Here is a 19,177-nt window from a genome sequence, read left to right as displayed (position 1 = left end):
AATTGCATCAGAGTTATGAATATATGTGGTTGTCTTGTTTTCCTGTCGTTAAATATCTAAATTCTAAATAAATCTAAATTCTATTCTGTCCCATTTGATCTTATTCAGATGTTATTATTCATTCATTATTCATGTTTACAAAAAAAAACCTTATTTGAAACGTAGTGCTTTATTATCATTTATTTATCATTTATATAATATTGGAAAAATTCACATGATTTAACAGATAAAACTTAAGTCCCTGAGTTGAAAAATACAAAGACACACAATACAATTAAAAACATGCTGAGTCTCCTATTTTCTGTATCATGGCACAGGGTATGCAGTTAGAGATTGATTTATTGATACATTGATAAAAAATGATTTACAACATGCTTTACAATAAGTTAAGTAAGTTACAAATACAGTAACGATCTATCATTTTTCCAAAAAAAAAACATATGTAGAACCGAACAGCTTCAGAGAAAAAAAAAAGTCACTTGAAGTCTTGTTATAGTCTGTGATCATCAAACAACTAAAAACTAATTACAACTTGGATTCTTTACTCTGATATTCAGCCGTGCTCTCCTCATTTTCAGCTTCCTTAGCTTTTTTTCCTCTTTTCCTGTTTGAACATTGAGATAATATTTAGAACAGTGTGAAAGTAAAGAGTGAGATCCAAGCTTACAGGTCAACCATAGCTTTCTTTGGGACAATGTGAAACTACTTGGCATCTCGCATATATGAGAGCAACACAATAATCAGTGATTAAATGTTTTTTTATGAAAGAGTTTACAAAGTACCAGTAACTGTAACATGAGACACTGTAACATAAAAAGAGAAATAAGAAATAAGAAAGTGAAATAGTAACTATATCAATTTTGTGTCTGCCCTCTGTTGTAAAGTTAAACCAAGCCATGTAAATCATCATACAATAATATATAACCAATATAACCAATAATAATCGGGAATATAATGTCAAAAATATCATATAGTAGTGTAAGAAGACTCGGGATGTGTCACTGAAGCAATTTGTTAAAATTTGAACTGTCAGTAGTTGAAAGCTGAGTCAAAGGTAAAGCTGTGACCTCTACAGTTGCTCCATCTGTGTAATTAGTGAAAGGCCGTGGCCAACAAAAATGTACAGTATGTTCAGTGTGTAAACTCACCTGCAAATCTGTGGCATTTGTGACATGGTCTCTGGCAAGGGGTTCCCAAAAGTTTCTGGCAGCAGGAGACATGAGAGGGCACCGCCAATGGCTAAACCACCCATCAGCATGTATGGAAGATCCTTGATGTATTGTCCTGCAAAGAAAGAAAAGAACACCATGAGAAAGGCAGAGGAATTTAACATCTGGAGGTGCACCTTTGATAAAAAAAACCTTTATTTCCTACTTCCTGTACAGTGATTGTTGACAGAAATAAGAAACCTAGCTAGTTTGTGGGAAACTAAATAGAGATTAATGCAAGAGATTTTACCTAGGGATTTCTTACTGACTTAAGCTGCAAATAAGTTTCTTGATTAATAATCATTTAGTCTATATGTGACCATGAGTTTAAAATCTTGAGATATTCAATTTACTGTCATATATGACAAAGACAAACATCAAACTCTCACATGTGAGAAGCTGAAACCAGAGAACATTTGGCATTTTTATTTGAAAAATGACTGCAATGATTAAGTGATTGATCTATGATGATTGTTGATTAATTTTCTGTTGATTGACTAATCAATTAACTAACCAATCACTGCAGCTCCATACTCCAGAAATAATAAAACACTGCTAGGCTATTGCTAGTAGTGTTGACTAAATGCTAAAAATAGAAAACTAAATGTACTTACCTAGGTAAAGGATAAAGGGGGAGATGATGGTTCCAATACGAGCAGCCATGGAGCAACACCCCATTGCTGAATTTCTAATAACCGTTGGGAAGAGCTCGGATGTGACGGCATACACCACACAAAATGCAGATGTGATGCCAAACTTCCCCAGCATCTCAAGAAACACAGCCACACCTGGTAAATCTAAGGAAATTAAGAAATGATAATAACTTTAATTACAGCAAATACTAAAGTCCAATAAAGGAGTTTTTCCTCCAGTTCGCTTAATATGTTTTTTAGCTATGCTAGTGGCAACCCTGATAGGTCAGTCGATCAGTCTACCACTTCGGTGACGGCTAAATTATATAATATATCATTGTCATGAAATATTATACAGACATTCATGGCTTCCAGGATGAATCCTAAGGATTCCGGTGATCCCCTTTTCATGTAGCACCACCATGAGGTTCACATTTGTGGTTTGAACTGAATATCTCAGCATCTAATGGAAGCTCATTTATCTCTGTCACAGTATGAACTATGATAACTTTGGTGATCCCCTAAATTTTTCCTCTAGTGCCATCATCGGATGAAAATATTCATTTGTCCAAAGCTTTGGTTTATGACAAATGTGGGAGAAAAATTCATTGGTTGTAGATGTCAATGGTTTCTTCTGAGAAATTACATATGTACTCTGATGTTCATTGTATTCTGTATCGATGGGAACTGTGTAACTATATAACCTCATACTCAATGTGTCATATCGTGTACGTTTTTAGATGCCCCCACTAGCCCAACTGAGGAGAGAGTCCGTGAGTGTGTAAAAACAGGAAAAACTTTGGGAAAACAGGAAACTAGGTGGAGAACAAAAAATACAATAAAAGTGGATACTAAAACTGAGCTCTTTGATCATGGCTAGACATTTGCAGGCAATGTGCATCCTGTCGCGCTCACACACTCTGATGTCCTTAGCCGGCAGGTGGAAGATAAGACTATGTTATCACCTATAATACATACTCATAATACATAGTTCCAAAATGACAGCTATGTAACTGGACTGGACTAAGCACATGTGACATATGGGGGTTCTTCTCTTCCAACAGCGGTCAGGCCTTCTGGTGATGGCTAAACAATGTAGTTTATTTCAGTTTGTTTGAATTTGTTAAAACTAAGCTATGTGGCAAGCAAGTGGCTCTGCTGAGATACTTTAAGTGCAACAGAATGAGCGAGGTTTTGAAAAAACATAATACTATGACATACATGATACTACTGGGCTGAACAGACTGATCAAGAGGGCCAGCTCTGTTCTGGGAACTCTCACCCCGTGCAGGACACTCTGACAGCACTGAGCCGCTCCGTCAGTGACAGGCTGCTGCACCCACAGTGTGTGAAGGAGAGATACCGCAGGTCTATCCTTCCTGATGCTGTCAGACTTTACGACAAACACTGCACTCATTGACCTCACACACCAAAGACTACCATGTGCAATACAAGTGATCTGCTGCTACTTTTTCTATTTTGTATCTTGTATGGTTAGTATTTAATTGCACATATGATATTATATATTTTTATTTTATTATTTATCTAATCTTAAGTATTTGTTTCCGGTCATTTGGCAATCTGTTTTTCTTTGTTTGTACTGTTCACTTTGATGTTGTGACCCTGCAAAATTTCCCCACTGTGGGATTAATAAAGAAATATCTTATCTTATCTTACCTTATCTTATGTCAAACCTCTCAGTTTAGTGTCAACAACTTGGCTGGGTCATCGTGACCTAGTGTTGCCCAGGAAGGGAGAGGAGGAGACTGAGCATAATACATAAATTAAAAATATAATCCTTCTTTGCATGGAAACCAAGCGGCCCAAGCAAACCAACAGATGCACCCTCCAAATGTCAGTATATATGGATAGGTTTTCTTCTGTCTGTTTTTTTTTTAATGTAGAATGTCTGCTTGACTTTGTTTGTATACATGTTTTGTTGCAGATAAACTTCTAGTAAAATTCTCAAACTCTCCATGTGCCACATGAATCCTCGTCTACACTTGATTTTAATTCACCAATTTAGAGGTTAGGTTTCTGTGGTACCTCAAACAGATCGGGGACCTGATTTAGTTTCAGTTGTAAGAGGTGCGGCTTTAAAACCTCAAGTTTGCTGAGTACCAAGAAAACCACCAAGCCAAACACCTGCAATACTAATGACATTGCCATCAGCCATTATGAGCTGTAATTGTGAACAAGTTCATATGCTGACATTAGCTGACATCTTCCTCACTCTCCTGTTAGTTTGTTGCATCTGTTAGCAACGAATCAGACCTTTCTCGGTTTATTAGTGCATGGAGTTAGGTGAAGTCTTGCATACTTCCACCCAATTTCAATCTAACCAACCAGAATAACTGCGTGTGCAGGGACTTTATGTGGTTCTTACATTTTTGGTGACAAAATCTGACTGTATTTTATTAGTATATCGATGATGATGTTAACTTATTTGCCCACCTGTGTTGACTACTGATTTTAAAGTTCAATTACTCGCCAACCTGCTTGAGGAGCTAAAAATCTGAGCATTACCTATTGGAATGAGGTGAACACAGAGGATCATAACGCCTCCGAAGAAGAGTGAAGAGCACTGGCAGAAGTGCCTGGAGCAGTGCTGGAGCAGTAACAAGGCAATTATGTAAGCCGGCACCTCAGTCAAAGCAGAAAGGAAGCAGTTGAAGTAAGGATCTCCATGCAGGTTTGAAGTGTTGAGGATCAAAGCATAGTAACTGATGGTGATGACGATCCTGCAGAGACATTCAGAACAGTAAATTGTAATTGAAATTGATATCTGGAGACACAAAATGCGAAACCAAAAGCCAATGTAAGAATTATCTTGTATATCCTACACTTTTTGATTTTCATTTAAGTATGGCCTGTGAATGAAGGTTTTACTGTCTTATGGTTTATGTAATGTAGGAGGAAATCGTAGACATACCACAGAATTGAACACAGTAACGTAATACAGAAGATATTGCAGCTGCGCAGGATGACCAAAATGTTGTATTTCTTATCTTTAGCAGCCAATGCATCTTCAACCTGGGAAAACAAGAAGGAAAGGTTCCAACAATGAACAATTCAATCCGCAATATGTGGAAAGGAAACATGAGCCCTGCCACGCAGAGACATAGCATGATATTGTAGAGTTGGATTATTCGTATACCTATACAGACTCTTAAGACAGTATGTGGTGTAATGAGTCACTCAACAAAACATGCTGAGCTGAAATGCAACACTGAGCAAGAGATGACAGGAACAATGCTTTAAACAATAAAAACAATACATTACATTGCATTTTAAGATCTCTGAGGCACATATAATTAATGTGTATCACATGTTTAAACTTAAATCATAAACTCACCTCAGCTTGTGTAAAAATGGGCTCTGGAGGCTCTATGTTATTTTCCTTGGCAGCATTTCTCAGTATGGCCTCAGCCTCCTTGACACGTCCCCGAGCAAGCAGCCAGCGAGGAGACTCTGGGATTAACCTGGAGAGTTGAAACGTAGAGATACAATGATACAGACGAAAGCATCATATTTGCTGTGTACACCATCTAATTTTATAGATCACCGAACTACTGGCCCCCATTTGGGACTCTCTCATCCACTGCATTTGGGATACGAGTGAATATTGGCAGTGGGAAAGTTAACCAGATGTGCAGTCACCAAAGCAATCATATCATCTTTGCACAGCGTGTCCTCGTGACTTGTCAAGTTACTATTTTCTGAGTCTGGAGAGCAGAAAAACACCCACTGTAACTGCACATGGTCGAACCTGCAGTCCTAGTAGGGATTTCCTTCCTGCACCTCCCCTCTAGGGGGCAGCAAGGAGCTCATTCCACACTTAAACCTAGACAAGCCCCACAAAGGTGAGATTTATACTATACAGGAAGCATTTTAAAACAGTATGATTTGTTTTTACAAGAGACAAGCGTTCCATTATCATGGTTAACTGATTGGTTTTGGCAAATGCATTCTGCTTCACTTCTGACAAGGAGCAGTGCAGAGCCGCTTCTCCAAGATTTTCTAAGGGCGACGTCATTGTCTTTCATACAGCGGATGACACATTGCTAAAGAGTGCAACTAAAATAGAAACTCCCATGGTATGATTTTCAGTTATGACTTAACTGTGTTAACTTATTCTTCTTAAGTGACCGAGCGCAAATAGACATGACCAAGCTTCCGCCACCTCCTTGTTTTTTGTTTCGTTACTTTCTTGTGCAATCGGGCACTGGAAGTCTGTGAGGTTCCTACTTGCAAGTTCCTTTGCAGTATACTTATTTCTTGTACATCATCACAATAGTCAAAAAGCAAACCAACTGGTTGATTTTATTAGTTGATTACTCACAGTATTTATTGTCTGCAGCCCTCACCCCATCTTAACCAAACTTTAATCTTTACACTGAATAAACATCATTCAGCCAAGCAGCTCTCTAATGTGATACCCCCTTGATTGGCACTTTAATGGGATTGGTTTGTTAAAGTTAAGCAGGAATCTTATCAGTATCACTGTATATTGGCCGACCTTACTGAGGGACACCACCTATCAAACACAATATGTGAATATTCTCACCACCACAGTGGGATGTAGATCAGGCCACAGGCTGCCATGGGAATCAGCAGCATCCGCCAATCACGGAGGAAGTAGGCCACTGCAGGCATTACCATGTACCCCACAGCTGAAGCCATAAAAACCCCAAGCGAGCAGAAGACCACTCGGGCTTTTGGGCTTAGAATTTCTGTACCTGTGGGTGTAATAAATGAAAGGAGAATTTGGCAAAAATAAACCTGACACTCAAATGTGTTTATTGCCTGTCATTTTGATTCAAAGCAAATTTCATGTGGGACCATCAACCAAGAGCAAGAGAATATAACTTTTCAATTTGGAAGATTCTTAGAAATCAAGATAATATGCAACTAATTTGTATTAGCAAACAGCATTTTGGGAAATGTGCGATGTCATCCAGATTATCTTCAATAAAATCGCTGATGCTGGCCCTTAGTATGGACATGTGCCTATAAGTTAAAATGTTTTCAAACAGCGCTTCTCAGAGCAGGATTATTGATTTACCCTTTACAACATTAAGTGCATCCTTAATGGACAACATACCCAGCACAAATGCAATGATATAGTTGGAGAATCCCCCAGCACCCGCAAAGAAGAAAATTAAGGTGAAGATTTCCCAGCTTGGAGAGAATATCTGTGCTGTGATTGCCACAGTTTGAAGAACCATCATGATAAAGAGTGCTGGCTTCCTTCCATACCTGTATAGGAATGGTAGTTTAGTGATGAAAAAATTACATGTTTTTTTTAACAGCAACATTGGATCATTTTGTTGAAAAAACAAATTGTGTACAGGACAGACCTGTCAGACATCTGGCCTGAGAAAAATGCTCCCAGTAGCACACCAATGTAATGGATAGAGGTGGTGAGCGGACTCTTGTACCCATTCTCACATACCAAGTCCCACTGGGAAATCAGTCAGTGCAGTTAGAATGAGAAGGAAATAATTGATTATATTAACCAAGCAAAGTTAATTGGTCATTACAGACATAGGGTTTCATATTAAGAAATGTTGTTTTATTTTTGTTTTTGTGTTGTTTTTTTTTGTGAAATGCTATTTGACTAATTTTACTTAACAACTTTTTTCTTTTAGTTAAAACTATTTTCTGTATTATTATTTAATGAGAGAATACTGAGAATAAACAAGCAATAAGTATGTATTATTAACTTGAATGTTTACCCTTTGACCTTGCTTAGTGTTATTATAACTAAAGTGCTGTCATAGGCACTATAGTTTGCTTAGTTATGGACTTTGCAAACATACTACAGTGAAGTCAATGTCTTGTCTGTCTGTCTGAAAAAAGGTAAACACAGCGAACTGATTAAAATACTATTAGATTATGCTGATTATCTCATAGACAAAACTAAGTTGCCTCCAGGCATGTGTTGGTTAATTATATTAAATTTCAGCTCCTTAAAACTAGGCATAGTTACAAAAAAGTTACTAAATACAATTTCTATGTGAAAACCATAAAAACATCTTTGAAGGGAAGGTAACTGATGACTTAACACTCACCTCAGTGACAATGGTTGACTGGTAGATTGCTTTGCTGTATGTCCATCCATCCAGACAACTCTCCAAAGGAATTTCACTCACATTCACATCCACATATGGGATGATTTCATTTTCAGAGTAGTTCCTGACAATTTCCAGGTTAAGCCTTGTGCAGGAGCTGCGCTTTGTAATGCCATCAACTGATTCCGACGGAATTGTCACATTTCTCCACGTCTCACTGATGCTATAGTTTTCAGGGATATAGCACTCATGAGGTGGAGTATCACCTACAAATACTATGTAGATGCCAATAAAACCATTCGGGAGGATGCTGACTGCCAGTGCTAAAAAAATCCTTAGCTGAAAAGGTCCCCAAGATCCAAGGAAAGACGTGATGCTGTCAAAGTCTCTATTTTTTAAATTGCCCATTATGTCACCAAAACCCTTGATATTTAAAAAAGAAAAAAGAAAAAGTGAGGAGATAAAACTCAAGCAGAGACTTTGTCAATACTGGAAGGTATAAGAGAGTGTGCTCTCCTGCTTTACTTTTATACGCCAGCCTCACTGGTCTGGGAGGTTACTTAGTTACATACAGTGCTGTGAAAAAATAAAACAACAAAACAAAAAAGCTTTACATTACCAATGGTCATGCATAATTGTTTAACGTGCTATAAAATCCTTTGAAATATATATGATTTAGATATTTTCTATTAAACTAAACTATTAAGAAAAAGCTTTGATTATATAAAATGTAAGGCAACATCAGTCAAGGAATCCTTGAAAAGGGAGTTAATCATTTTCAATCAGGTAAAACAGTAATGAAACTTGTCATTATCGATATCATATAGTGACATTTGACTTGTTTATTGCAGCTGGTTTATAAAGATAAAAAAGTTGGAACTCACTTCCTTAGGTGTTCATTTGTGAGGGGTGACCAAAGTCCTGTTGTACAACAGCTTCAGTCATTAGTGCAGTTTTGGCATAAAAATAATTAAATAAAGCTTGAAACATCAACATTTATACAGATACCTTCATTTTGTTAACAGTAGCACTTGTTTCCAACTCTGTTAAACACTGTTCATTTCTGGTTTGAATTCAACATAGCTGACACGAGTTTCAAAGCTCATTCCTGTGTGTATAGACTCTTTCAGGCATGTCACGTTACTTAAGGTTGTCATACCGGTGCAGAGTGGAGGAGGCTTTAAGTGGTTGCAAATCATCAAGGATGGAATACCGGCTGCAGTTTTTAGATCTATATTCATTTGTCCACCTCTCCCATCTTACATCAGGTAAATTGTATTGTATGTAATGGGCTAGTGTTAGTGAGCTTTAGAGGTGCTGGCGGTTGGATTTAGTTTCTGTTGGACAGAGTCAGTGTAGCTGTTTCCACCTGTTTGTAGGCTAAACTAAGAAAACCAGCTGCTGGCTGAAACCTTTTATTCTATGGGAGAGATGTTACTTTCTCATACACTTTCAAAAATGTTAAAACTATTGGAATATGAAAATATCTTTGTTAAAAGATGAAAACAACTCAGGCTGTGTTTTGGAAGGGTTCATATGTTCCATTTTTAATTACATTCATTTTGTGATGAAAACTTAGGGACTAATCAGATTTATATGCATTTCAATGTTCATACAAAAAAATCAAAGAAGTACATTTTTCTGAAAAATATTTCTTGAATTACAAGCACCAACTGAGTAAAAAAATAATAGTTATTAAAAAAAATGACAAAAACAAAAAAATAAAATAACAAAACAAAACAACGGTTCTTGGAAATGGACTTTTGCCTCCCCACTACATGTGTTTAATTTTCAGATTTCAGATTCATTCTTTCTCTCTCTCTCTTCGCCTCTCTCTCTCATTCTATGGAGTAAGTGTTTGCACATCAGATTTGTCCTCATGTTGTATAGGTGAGTTCCCCCTTCCTGCATATTTCTTCTTTTTGGGTCCACTACACAACCTGTAACCATCAAAAGAAAGGAATGTTGAAAATGGCAAATGAGTAACACAGATAGCATAGAAACATATTGGCAATTGACATATTTATATTTTCTATTTGTCTTCTTTTCTTTTATTGTGCTGTAAGTTATCACATATTTATTTTTGATCTTTCTATGTATGAAGATAGTCAACGTTAAGGTGTATAGTATCCTCTTTTTACTATGGAGCTAACAAAATAGAATAAGAAATGCATCATCACTTAATCAGCTCTTTAAGCTCTTTCCAAGACGAGCGCTCAAACCATTGTAAGATCTAAGCAGTTCATTAAGTCGTTATGTGACTGAGTTAGTGTGTTTATCTAATCTGTAACAATGTGTTAATGGTGACCTGAAAAATAGATGAACTACAGTAAACTGAGTGCACTGCACTAACCCCAAACATTCTTGCATCTGCTCCACTGTTTCTGGAAGATCTTTATTTAGAGTCTCTGGAAGGAAGAAGTTAACGACAGAAGAGGCAATTGTGAGACTTCCCATGAGGATGTAAGGCAGAACCTTATTATAGGTACCTGTAAATAACAAAGAAGAAGCAAAAATCCTACATTAGAAAATGAAAAAAAACTGTTACTTGAATATAGAAAACATTATGTTTCTTCATATCACTGATTTTAACCCAATGCAGACTTTATTGTTCTTTTAGATACATTGAGGATATCAATACAGCAAATTTGTGAGATACTGTGCTCAACCTCTACATACCTAAATAGATGACATAGGGAGCTGTGATACTGCCGATGCGTGCAGCAGAAGAACACATTCCCATGCCTACGTTCCTGAGTACAGTGGGGTAAATCTCAGCGGTGTAGATGTAGACGATGCTGAAGGCCATGGTGAAGCCAAACTTCCCAGTCATTTCCAGAGCCAGAGCAACAGACTGGAGGGCTGAAGAGGTGAGAGAGGAGATATCTGGAGTGATTTCTGAATACACTCTCCAAATTTACTAAAATGCTTATCTTTGGTACTTAAACAAAAAAGACAAAAGTCTTTTAAATACTAGGCAAGTAACATGATCTGATTACTTCATCACACAAATTTGGAATTTGGAACCCAGTGTCACGTGAGCTCTAAGCTCATGTTATATATTAATTACATACAGCCCTCCAGAACACTGCACATGCTTTAAAATATACTCTGAAACGTAATGATTGCCAGTGTGGATTTGGAAACTGCTTTCGAAGAATACAGTCCATGTGCAGATCTGAATTACACAATCAACAGCAAAAGTGATACTAAGCATGTGTTACAAAACAGCCTGCATATCTATTATTAAGCTGTAACATTTACATAACCAGCACCCACTTACATAAAGCCTACTTCTGGGAAACAACCTGCCAGCCCTGTGACCAGCTGTATTTGTGCCACAGGTTAAACTTATGCCCTTCTTAAGAAAGAATGAAAGAGGTCAGAAAAAGAAGGTCACAAGGATGTCGAACTTACCACTAGTGTTACTGGAATTTTGGGATATCTGTCTCTAAAATGTGTGCCTCCACTATAAATACACTGGATGTTTCATTTGTAGTTCTCAAAAAATGAATAATGAAAATATTTATTTTATAATTTTGCTCAACTGTCTTTATAAATATTACACTGCCATGTAAATGAGAACACTCATCACCAATAGCTGTGGTGAGCACTGAGTCCATAAATGTTTTACTGCATTATATGCAATTAGAATGTAAATCAGTGTTGGTGTCTGTTACGTTGTCATACTGTCATTTTACATCATAAAAAGAAGGTCTTACTGTCAGGGATGAATTGGATGAGCAGAAGAACTCCTCCTCCAATGGCAAGGAATGATGACAGGAGTACTCTTCTTGGACATTTCTTTAGCAGCCAAGTAGAAACAACATAAGCAGGGACCTCAGTGGTCGCTGATAAAAAACAGTTCATGAAGGGATTTCCACTCAGGTTGGAGGTGTTCAGGGATAAACCAAAATACCCGATGTTTATGGCCATCCTGAAAAAGAAAAATGGTATTTATTAATTTAAATAGATAGTCTCATCTTCGCTGATTGACATAGTTTTGGTAACTGTGAACAACCACTACTCAGAAAACACAACCACTCACCACAAAAGCAGACACATCAGTGTGATGCATCTGATGTTCCTGGATTTCAGAACATCAAGCATGGTATATGTCTTGTTTGGAGGCATTGCCTGGTGCTAAAACCAAAGCAAACAATAGAATTAATGAGGTTATGTTGTCAAGATTGCAGACAGAATATCTCAAATATGTTATGAGCAGATTCAACTTAGGCTTTGGTCATAACAACGGATATAAACAGAAATTATACAATTATGTTTGATTCCAAATACTAAAAAAATGGTTTCAGGGTCAAGAAATACATTTAAAATCTAATTCTAAGAAACAGGAATAATGTTTTTCTCTGTGAGAGCACGTTGGAGTATTGATATGTGGTCACTTGACAGGGAAATGTCAGATACTTCACTGTACCTTTGAACCAGCTTTCACTCAAACTAGGCAGACTAGGCATACATGAACTGGAAGAGGAAACCTCCCTTCAGCGCATAGGAGAAAACAATGAACTGTGACCCCACTGGTGGTAGGGAAAACTAAATCAGTAAAACATTGCCAAGTGGTCTCTGCAGACACATTCCAACATTTTTTTTCGAAACCATTATGACATCTATTCTGTTTCGTAAAGACTCTATTTAGCGTTTGAACAAACTCATTGTTAAAAACAATATGTGAACCTCACCTCAGATTTTTTAAAAATGACAGGCGGAGCTTCAACTTTGTTTTTCCTTGCAGCGTATCTCACTATGACCTCGGCCTCTTTCACTCTTCCCTGGGTGATCAGCCACCGAGGAGATTCTGGGATAAACCTGCACAATACTTTTAGGTTAGTCACAATAGGTCAGCAAAATCAGAGGATTTTGTTTACTGTTAAACTATGGATGCTCACTATTCATGCATAAAATATAGAAATCGATAAGAATTATGCGTAACGTACCACCAGAGAGGGATGTACACCACAGCAGTCGCGGACAGGACAGCAAGCAGTGTCCTCCATTCTCTGATGCCATATGCAATCCAGGGTAGTGTCATATACCCAATGCAATAAAAAAGAAAGGCCCCGAGAGTTGTGAACAGCACTCGCATAGTCTTGCTCAACACCTCTGTTCCTGTCCAAGACAAAAAAAAAAAAGTCACATTAATCATCTGTTTGTGTGCAGCTGACAAAACCAAACAGGGTGAGGAGTATTTTACAATTCATACCTAGTACAAATGCCGATATATAGATGGATATCTGGGAGGCTCCAACAAAGAGGAACATGATACAGAACATTCTCCATGAATGAGAGAAGGACTGAAGCAGGACCGAGACACACTGGGCAGCAAGAGAGATGAAAACAACCTTCTTCCTCCCAAATCTGAATGGAAAAAAAAATGCATCATTGACAGTGATTCACAGACAGAAACTATGATGGCGGTGACATGTTTGGAGTTTTTTTTTTATGGTCAAGCGGAGGACTGTTCTTTACAGTAAGTTGATCAATTGATCATATAAAGGCTAGCAAAAATCTCCTTTTGCTTAACATGAACTTACACCTGCAAACTCAATGATGTCCTCCAACATCTACCATGCAGTTCAAATGTTGCTCTGAAAGGTTCTGTGTGACAGTAACGGTGTCCATGCAGCTCCCCACTAAAGACAAGTTGCATGTATTGTTTCCTTGTATAATGCCCTCACAAGACACTGTGACCTTGACCTTTCCACTATTCTCTCTAAACACTACAGATGGATATGTCGCTTGACCCTTCAAAGAGGGAATGTTAGGAGAGACTAAATGAGCAGTACTCTCCTGAACTGATGGCAACATGCAGTGATACTCTTTAATAGCTTTATTGTAATGCTTAAAATCCTAATGTGACACAATAATCAAAAAGCTCTACAAACCTCAAAGCCCCTCACCCTTAGCCTCCCCCATTTCCCATCCATTGAGTGCAGAGTTTTCACAGCTGCAAAGTGTTCCTCACCGCTGTGTCCTGAGCTGCATGCTTTTTTACAACTCAAGCTACAGGACACTGAAGTCCGTCAGAGCTGAACTCTTAAAACAACTAATATCAAAAACTCCACAAAGACTCACAAGACCCCGACAAAATCACACCTGTCAGGTTCAACAACCCTACACTAACGTCTAACAGCTGCTTGTCTTCCAGATCAAGGTAATGTGCATGTGGTTTCTATTGACAGGAAGCAAAACCAGTGCAATCCAAGACATTGCTGAAATAAATCACAGTCTTGTAACTAGGAAATTAAACAAGTATTTAGGCACAATTAAATTTTAAATCCAAACGAATTACTATTACTAAAAGCAGCTGCAGTCCTGGTAAGGACGTGATTGTGTGGCAACAGTTTCAAACTTTTCTTATTAACAATCATTTTAGAGGACATTTAGAAGAAGGACTGGCTCCAGCCCCCCCACAAGCCTCCAAGGACAAGCAGTATAGCTAATGGATGGATGGATTTAGAAGACGTCCAAAGAATTCTTATCCTCTGGCTAAAGATTTTTAGCATCATCCACCACCATTATTGTTTCACCAATTTGCTCTCAGGTTGTGGAGCCTCTTGTGGTAAACTAATCCTGTCTGAATGTCTTTCTGTCCTTCCAGACCGCTCCCTAAGGACAAGAGCATTTTCATATTTGTGTACCGTCACTGTCAGAATGGCAATGGCAATGATTTCAGTGGAGGAGACTTCTTAGCTTAGTGGAAACAAGCCCTCTCTTGGAGAAAATGTCAACTTCAACAGTAGATGGGGCTGTTGTTACAATAATGACAACTAATCAAGTCCAAGTCTCCTGTCTCATTCACTACAGTGTGCTATCCTCACTTTGTAAAACCCAATCCACATATAAGACAGCTATTCATTTTCTATTTCTATGAGCGTTTTCTTAAGACTTCAATTTTGACCAGAATTTCTTCAATGATGAGATAAAATAAACACACATATGTAGCAAGTTTCATTTTGGAATATAATAATATAGAGTTCATTTAGTGGAATCTCACAGATGATTAAGGATGAAATACCTGTCAGAGAGCTGTCCTGAGATCAACGATCCAACAAGGTATCCAACAAACAGAGTTGATGATGCAAAGGGAACTTTCCACTGGTTGTCACAAACAAGATCCCACTGTGAAAAGACGCAAATTACATACATATTTCAAACAAACAAAAAAAAAAGAACATAGGCAACTGACAACTTTCATCACTAACATCTTATACAGAAAACACACGCACATTCATACTGACCTCAGTGACAATGTTGGACTGGTAGATTTCTTTGCTGTAGTTCCATCCATTTAAACATCCCTCCTGCTCCAGGTTAGTGAGGTTGACATCCCTTCCAGGAATGAATCCTTCAGCAGATAGGTTTCTAACCACATCCAGCCTGTATCTGCTGCACTGGCTCTGCACCTCTTCACCATCCACTATCGTAAAGGGAATGATGGCATTTCTCCACTCCTCAGTCAAGTTGACATCTGGAATGAGACAGTGGTGTTTCGGAGCCGCTCCAACAAAGACGATGTAAAGCCCGTTGAATCCAGTTGAGACAAAAACCGTGTTTAGGAGGAAGAATGTGGTCCAGAAGTAAGGACCAGTCTGTCCAAGGAATGCAGTGTCTTCATCATAGTCTCCCATTCTTTATAAAAAAAAAAAATACCTCCCTGCTCTTGAGGGAGAAAAAAGTCCTCTGAAATTCCTCAGACTATGAGACGTTGTATCCCTCTTAAAGTCTTCAGCTTAGTACCAGAGTGGTGGGGTTGAGCTCTCTGTGGGGCAGAGTGAGCTGGTCCCTCAGCGGGACGGAGTCACAATTCAAAAACTTCTGTTTCTAGTCCTGAGAGCATTAAACCTCCTTTCTAGGGGACAACTTTTTCATCCCGGAATTCCTCCCAGTCAGACTGCTGGATACACCGTCTCAGTTTATGAGCAGACAGGAAAACTATTTATCTGAGATTAGTGAATGAGACATCTCTCACCCGCTGATTAGATTTTCTAAAAGTGAAATGATCAAAAGCTTCAGAGTGGCCAGTCTACCCACCCAGCCCCCGCACCACTGTGGTCAAAGTGGTATTTTCTCTAAACAACATTCCACACTTTTAAATACCCCAAAGAAGTGCACGTGCCTGTACTCTAAATGTTGCTAAGTAGCATTAAGACTCCCACTGGACTATTTTTAAGCCTCACTGCAGAGTCAAGCAGAAATTATAACAAATCTTTATGTTGGCTTGAAATTGTATAATAAATATGTTAATTTACTTATATTTGGAATAAACTGCTAGAGTGTGGCAAATACAAAAAACTACATTTAATTTTACAGTAATGCATTTTTAGTCTGTTGCTTAAACATGTTCCCTGCATGCTTATTGTGTATACTGATAATCACATGAGTATTTCCTGAATCAACTATAGATTTTGATCTAATGTGAATGAACTGCAAATGGTTAATGGGCTGTTTTTGACCACTCAGAAGTGCTGCACAAAAGCCACATTCACAGATCTCTTTTTTTTTTCTAAACATACAGCGCTTTTTCACTCACTCACACACTCGCACTCTGATGACACATCGGGTGCAATTTGGAATTCTGTATATTTCCTAAGGAAACTTTGACATGCAGACTAGAGGATCATCATGTTTCAGTCTTCTTTTCTCAGCGTACAATAATTACTGAGTAAAGCTTTTACTCTGATGTGTTTGAACATTATTTCTGTCACATTTTTTAAGTTCTTCGTTAGACCTTGAGAACAAGGCAAAGGTGGAAAGCCATCACTCCTCCTACACTGAGAGAGGATTGCTGTATTTCACAATAAAAAACAATTGGATAAGATTTCACTGGAACAGTATAGCTCGCAGTATTGAGGTGAATTAGGTGAATTAGTTTCTAACAAGTGCTAGCCCAGTCTACTGCAACATAGACATCAGAACCAAACTTCACAGTCAAATTTTCAGTTGTTTTCCCACTGACTGTTTTCTGTCTGTTTTTTCTTTCTTTTTCTCTTTTGGTCAGCTTTTAATTTTGTCTTAATTTCATGTTTGAATTTTATCTTTGCCCTTAGTCCTCAGCATCTGCAATAACCTGTGGAAACAAACAAGAAGAGAGGGCCCCCCCCCCCCCAGAGGCTCTAAAATTGTTTTAGATACCAAAATAGTCTGACAGACTATTAATTCTACCAATTTATAATGCAAGTAATGTAACATTTAAAAAATTGTAGGTAAAAGGAAACTTCTAATGTCAGGCTTTTTGAGGGCCCTCTTCATGTTGCGGCACTTGGTTCCATTATTCCCCTTTACTACTACGCACTTGATGATACTATCAATCAGTTTCATCAGCACCTACATGAAGATCCTTTCATGAAGATAATCAGAGATCTTTCAGCTGAGCAACAGGATGCATCCATTTGCAAGGCTGTGATAAGGTGTCTCCACACACAGTGGTGATTAAGGACATTTAACATGTGACAAGATTAGATCATTGTCATATGTGGTCACTGACGACACCCACTGCCTTTCAAAAACAACTAATCAAAAGTCCACAGACTGAATGATCTACTCCCACGAAAGTGTGAAAAGATGCGACTGCCTGATTCCGGTTCTGTGGTGCAAACAAAACTAAAGATGCTCACATGCTGTATCTGAACCATGTTTCTCATGAGTGGATAATTAGCTTAAATTATTTATTCTAACCATATAATGAAAATCACATGGCAACTGAACAGCAGTTTAGCTCTAAAATGATTTAATTTACCACATACATACATAAAACAGCATACATACATATATAAAAGTGTCTCCCAAAACTCTGCACATATATTTTAAATGATATATACACTATTACTATCTGCATATGAATCTATTATTAAAGCTGTTATTTTCTTTTACTGAATGCGGTAAATAGAGTTAAAAGGTATATGGTCATAAATAACAGATTGCTTAATTTCCTTTGCACACATTGCAGGAGATAGCACATTCCTCAGTTTCACCATAAAGCTGAAAGTCTGTATAATCATTAGCCTGGGCTTCCATGGCATATGTAAAAGATTCCCATCAACTGAGGAGGTCAGGGTTTACACAGTTAAAGGCTTAATTGGGTGTGAGCAAAAGGGATTTCCTGCACGTGACATGTGAGAGAACACATGAATGCCATCTGCGCATGCATCTAAATGTCAAGGGTTAGTGTCTGGTATTTTCTTTGTTTGTTTTTACTGCTTTGTGTGGGTGTACCTAGGACTTGTTTTAATATTTTGTCTTGTATCATAAATAAATACGTTTATCCTGAGATAATATCAATATATATTTTGTACTTTCCACTTCTGAACTTGGATCAAAGATGTGTCACAGTTGTCATTGCAGAGATAGAAAAGGTCCAGAGGGAATCTGAGGCCTGTGTGGCAAGTAGAAAATAAGAAATGTTGAAAACTGTTTTTATGGTAGTGAAGGGGAGGGAGACCGTGTCTGCTGCAATGACTCTCTCGCTCGCCCTCTAACGATGGACTTAGTTTGTGCTTTGACTTTTGATATAGCTGTCTGGATAAAATCAAGTTTCCTCATGTCCCCAGCTGGAGCTTCAAAACATGCCTGCATAGAGATGCCAGTACAAGTTCACAGGAGAGTACACAACCAAATTTGATCTGATTTATATTTACTTTTCAATAGAACTTGGATGTTGTTCCCATGCTTTTACATTTGCTTTAAAGAGATGAAAAAAGGAAATTGTAAACACACATAGTATGATAGATATGTCATGGCTACTTCACCCTTCACCCAACCAATTTTGTTTTGATTTTTTTTTAGGGGGCGACCTTTAGGCAAGTTTTCTTCACAGAATTCTAATAGGCAATAAATGAATGTGTTATCTCACTTAGCCTAATCTGTTTGGTATTGTGTTTAATCACTTCAAGTCCGAAGTTTTTTCAGCTCATGATTATAAATTCTGAAGCTGACAAGTGCATTTTCTCCACTGAAACTGAAGAACCTATAAATTACTTACGCCCACTATTTTTGACCATCCAAATGATACAAATATTTAAAAGCTGTGCGCAGGTCTGAAAATCAGCCTTTTGTTTCTCATCTGTGCAAAATAAAAACTTTACGCCAGTTTTACCGCCATACTACTACAAAACAAATAAAAAAACAATTATGACACGTTTTCCTTTTGTGTGGCATTATATTACAGAGCGAACTGTAGCAAAAGGCCAGTTAATCCTGCTGGGAGTGTCTGTAGACTTCCAGTGTTTTGGTTTCATCTACATTT

General features: G+C 37.9%; 2 protein-coding genes across 2 annotated transcripts; both read right to left on the bottom strand.

Moving 5' to 3' along the window:
- Positions 1 to 232: 232 nt before the first annotated feature.
- LOC130182617 (organic cation/carnitine transporter 2-like) lies at positions 233 to 8,322 on the bottom strand. Its single transcript, XM_056397670.1, has 10 exons — positions 7,915 to 8,322; positions 7,201 to 7,304; positions 6,945 to 7,099; positions 6,408 to 6,579; positions 5,196 to 5,322; positions 4,773 to 4,873; positions 4,367 to 4,581; positions 1,823 to 2,005; positions 1,149 to 1,284; positions 233 to 604 (listed from the first exon to the last, which is right to left on the bottom strand). Exons 1-10 carry the CDS (start codon positions 8,320 to 8,322, stop codon positions 526 to 528), a joined length of 1,680 nt encoding a protein of 559 aa, XP_056253645.1. The 3' UTR covers positions 233 to 525.
- A 1,108-nt stretch (positions 8,323 to 9,430) lies between these two features.
- Positions 9,431 to 15,996, bottom strand: slc22a5 (solute carrier family 22 member 5). The gene is made up of 10 exons (XM_056396605.1): positions 15,174 to 15,996; positions 14,951 to 15,054; positions 13,136 to 13,290; positions 12,870 to 13,041; positions 12,615 to 12,741; positions 11,963 to 12,057; positions 11,637 to 11,851; positions 10,594 to 10,776; positions 10,268 to 10,403; positions 9,431 to 9,854 (listed from the first exon to the last, which is right to left on the bottom strand). The coding sequence occupies exons 1-10, from the start codon at positions 15,561 to 15,563 to the stop codon at positions 9,758 to 9,760; spliced, it is 1,674 nt and encodes a 557-aa protein (XP_056252580.1). The 5' UTR covers positions 15,564 to 15,996; the 3' UTR covers positions 9,431 to 9,757.
- Between the last annotated feature and the right edge of the window lie 3,181 nt (positions 15,997 to 19,177).

Source organism: Seriola aureovittata, chromosome 15 (genome assembly GCF_021018895.1).
Source record: "Seriola aureovittata isolate HTS-2021-v1 ecotype China chromosome 15, ASM2101889v1, whole genome shotgun sequence".
NCBI classification, from domain to species: Eukaryota; Metazoa; Chordata; class Actinopteri; order Carangiformes; family Carangidae; genus Seriola; species Seriola aureovittata.
The sequence above is the reverse complement of the archived record's forward strand: the minus strand, read 5'-3'. Positions and strand labels throughout refer to the sequence as shown.

What these genes read in the sequence shown, in the direction of transcription:
- LOC130182617 (XM_056397670.1), bottom strand. Translation starts at nt 8,322, where the DNA reads ATGGGCAATTTAAAAAATAGAGACTTTGACAGCATCACGTCTTTCCTT. An exon ending in TATCATTGCATTTGTGCTGG is followed by an intron (nt 6,580 to 6,944) that starts GTATGTTGTCCA and finishes TTACACCCACAG; the next exon opens with GTACAGAAATTCTAAGCCCA. An exon ending in CCATTTTTACACAAGCTGAG is followed by an intron (nt 4,874 to 5,195) that starts GTGAGTTTATGA and finishes TTGTTTTCCCAG; the next exon opens with GTTGAAGATGCATTGGCTGC.
- slc22a5 (XM_056396605.1), bottom strand. Translation starts at nt 15,563, where the DNA reads ATGGGAGACTATGATGAAGACACTGCATTCCTTGGACAGACTGGTCCT. An exon ending in GTGTACATCCCTCTCTGGTG is followed by an intron (nt 12,742 to 12,869) that starts GTACGTTACGCA and finishes AGTATTGTGCAG; the next exon opens with GTTTATCCCAGAATCTCCTC. An exon ending in TCATTTTTAAAAAATCTGAG is followed by an intron (nt 12,058 to 12,614) that starts GTGAGGTTCACA and finishes CTTTGGTTTTAG; the next exon opens with CACCAGGCAATGCCTCCAAA.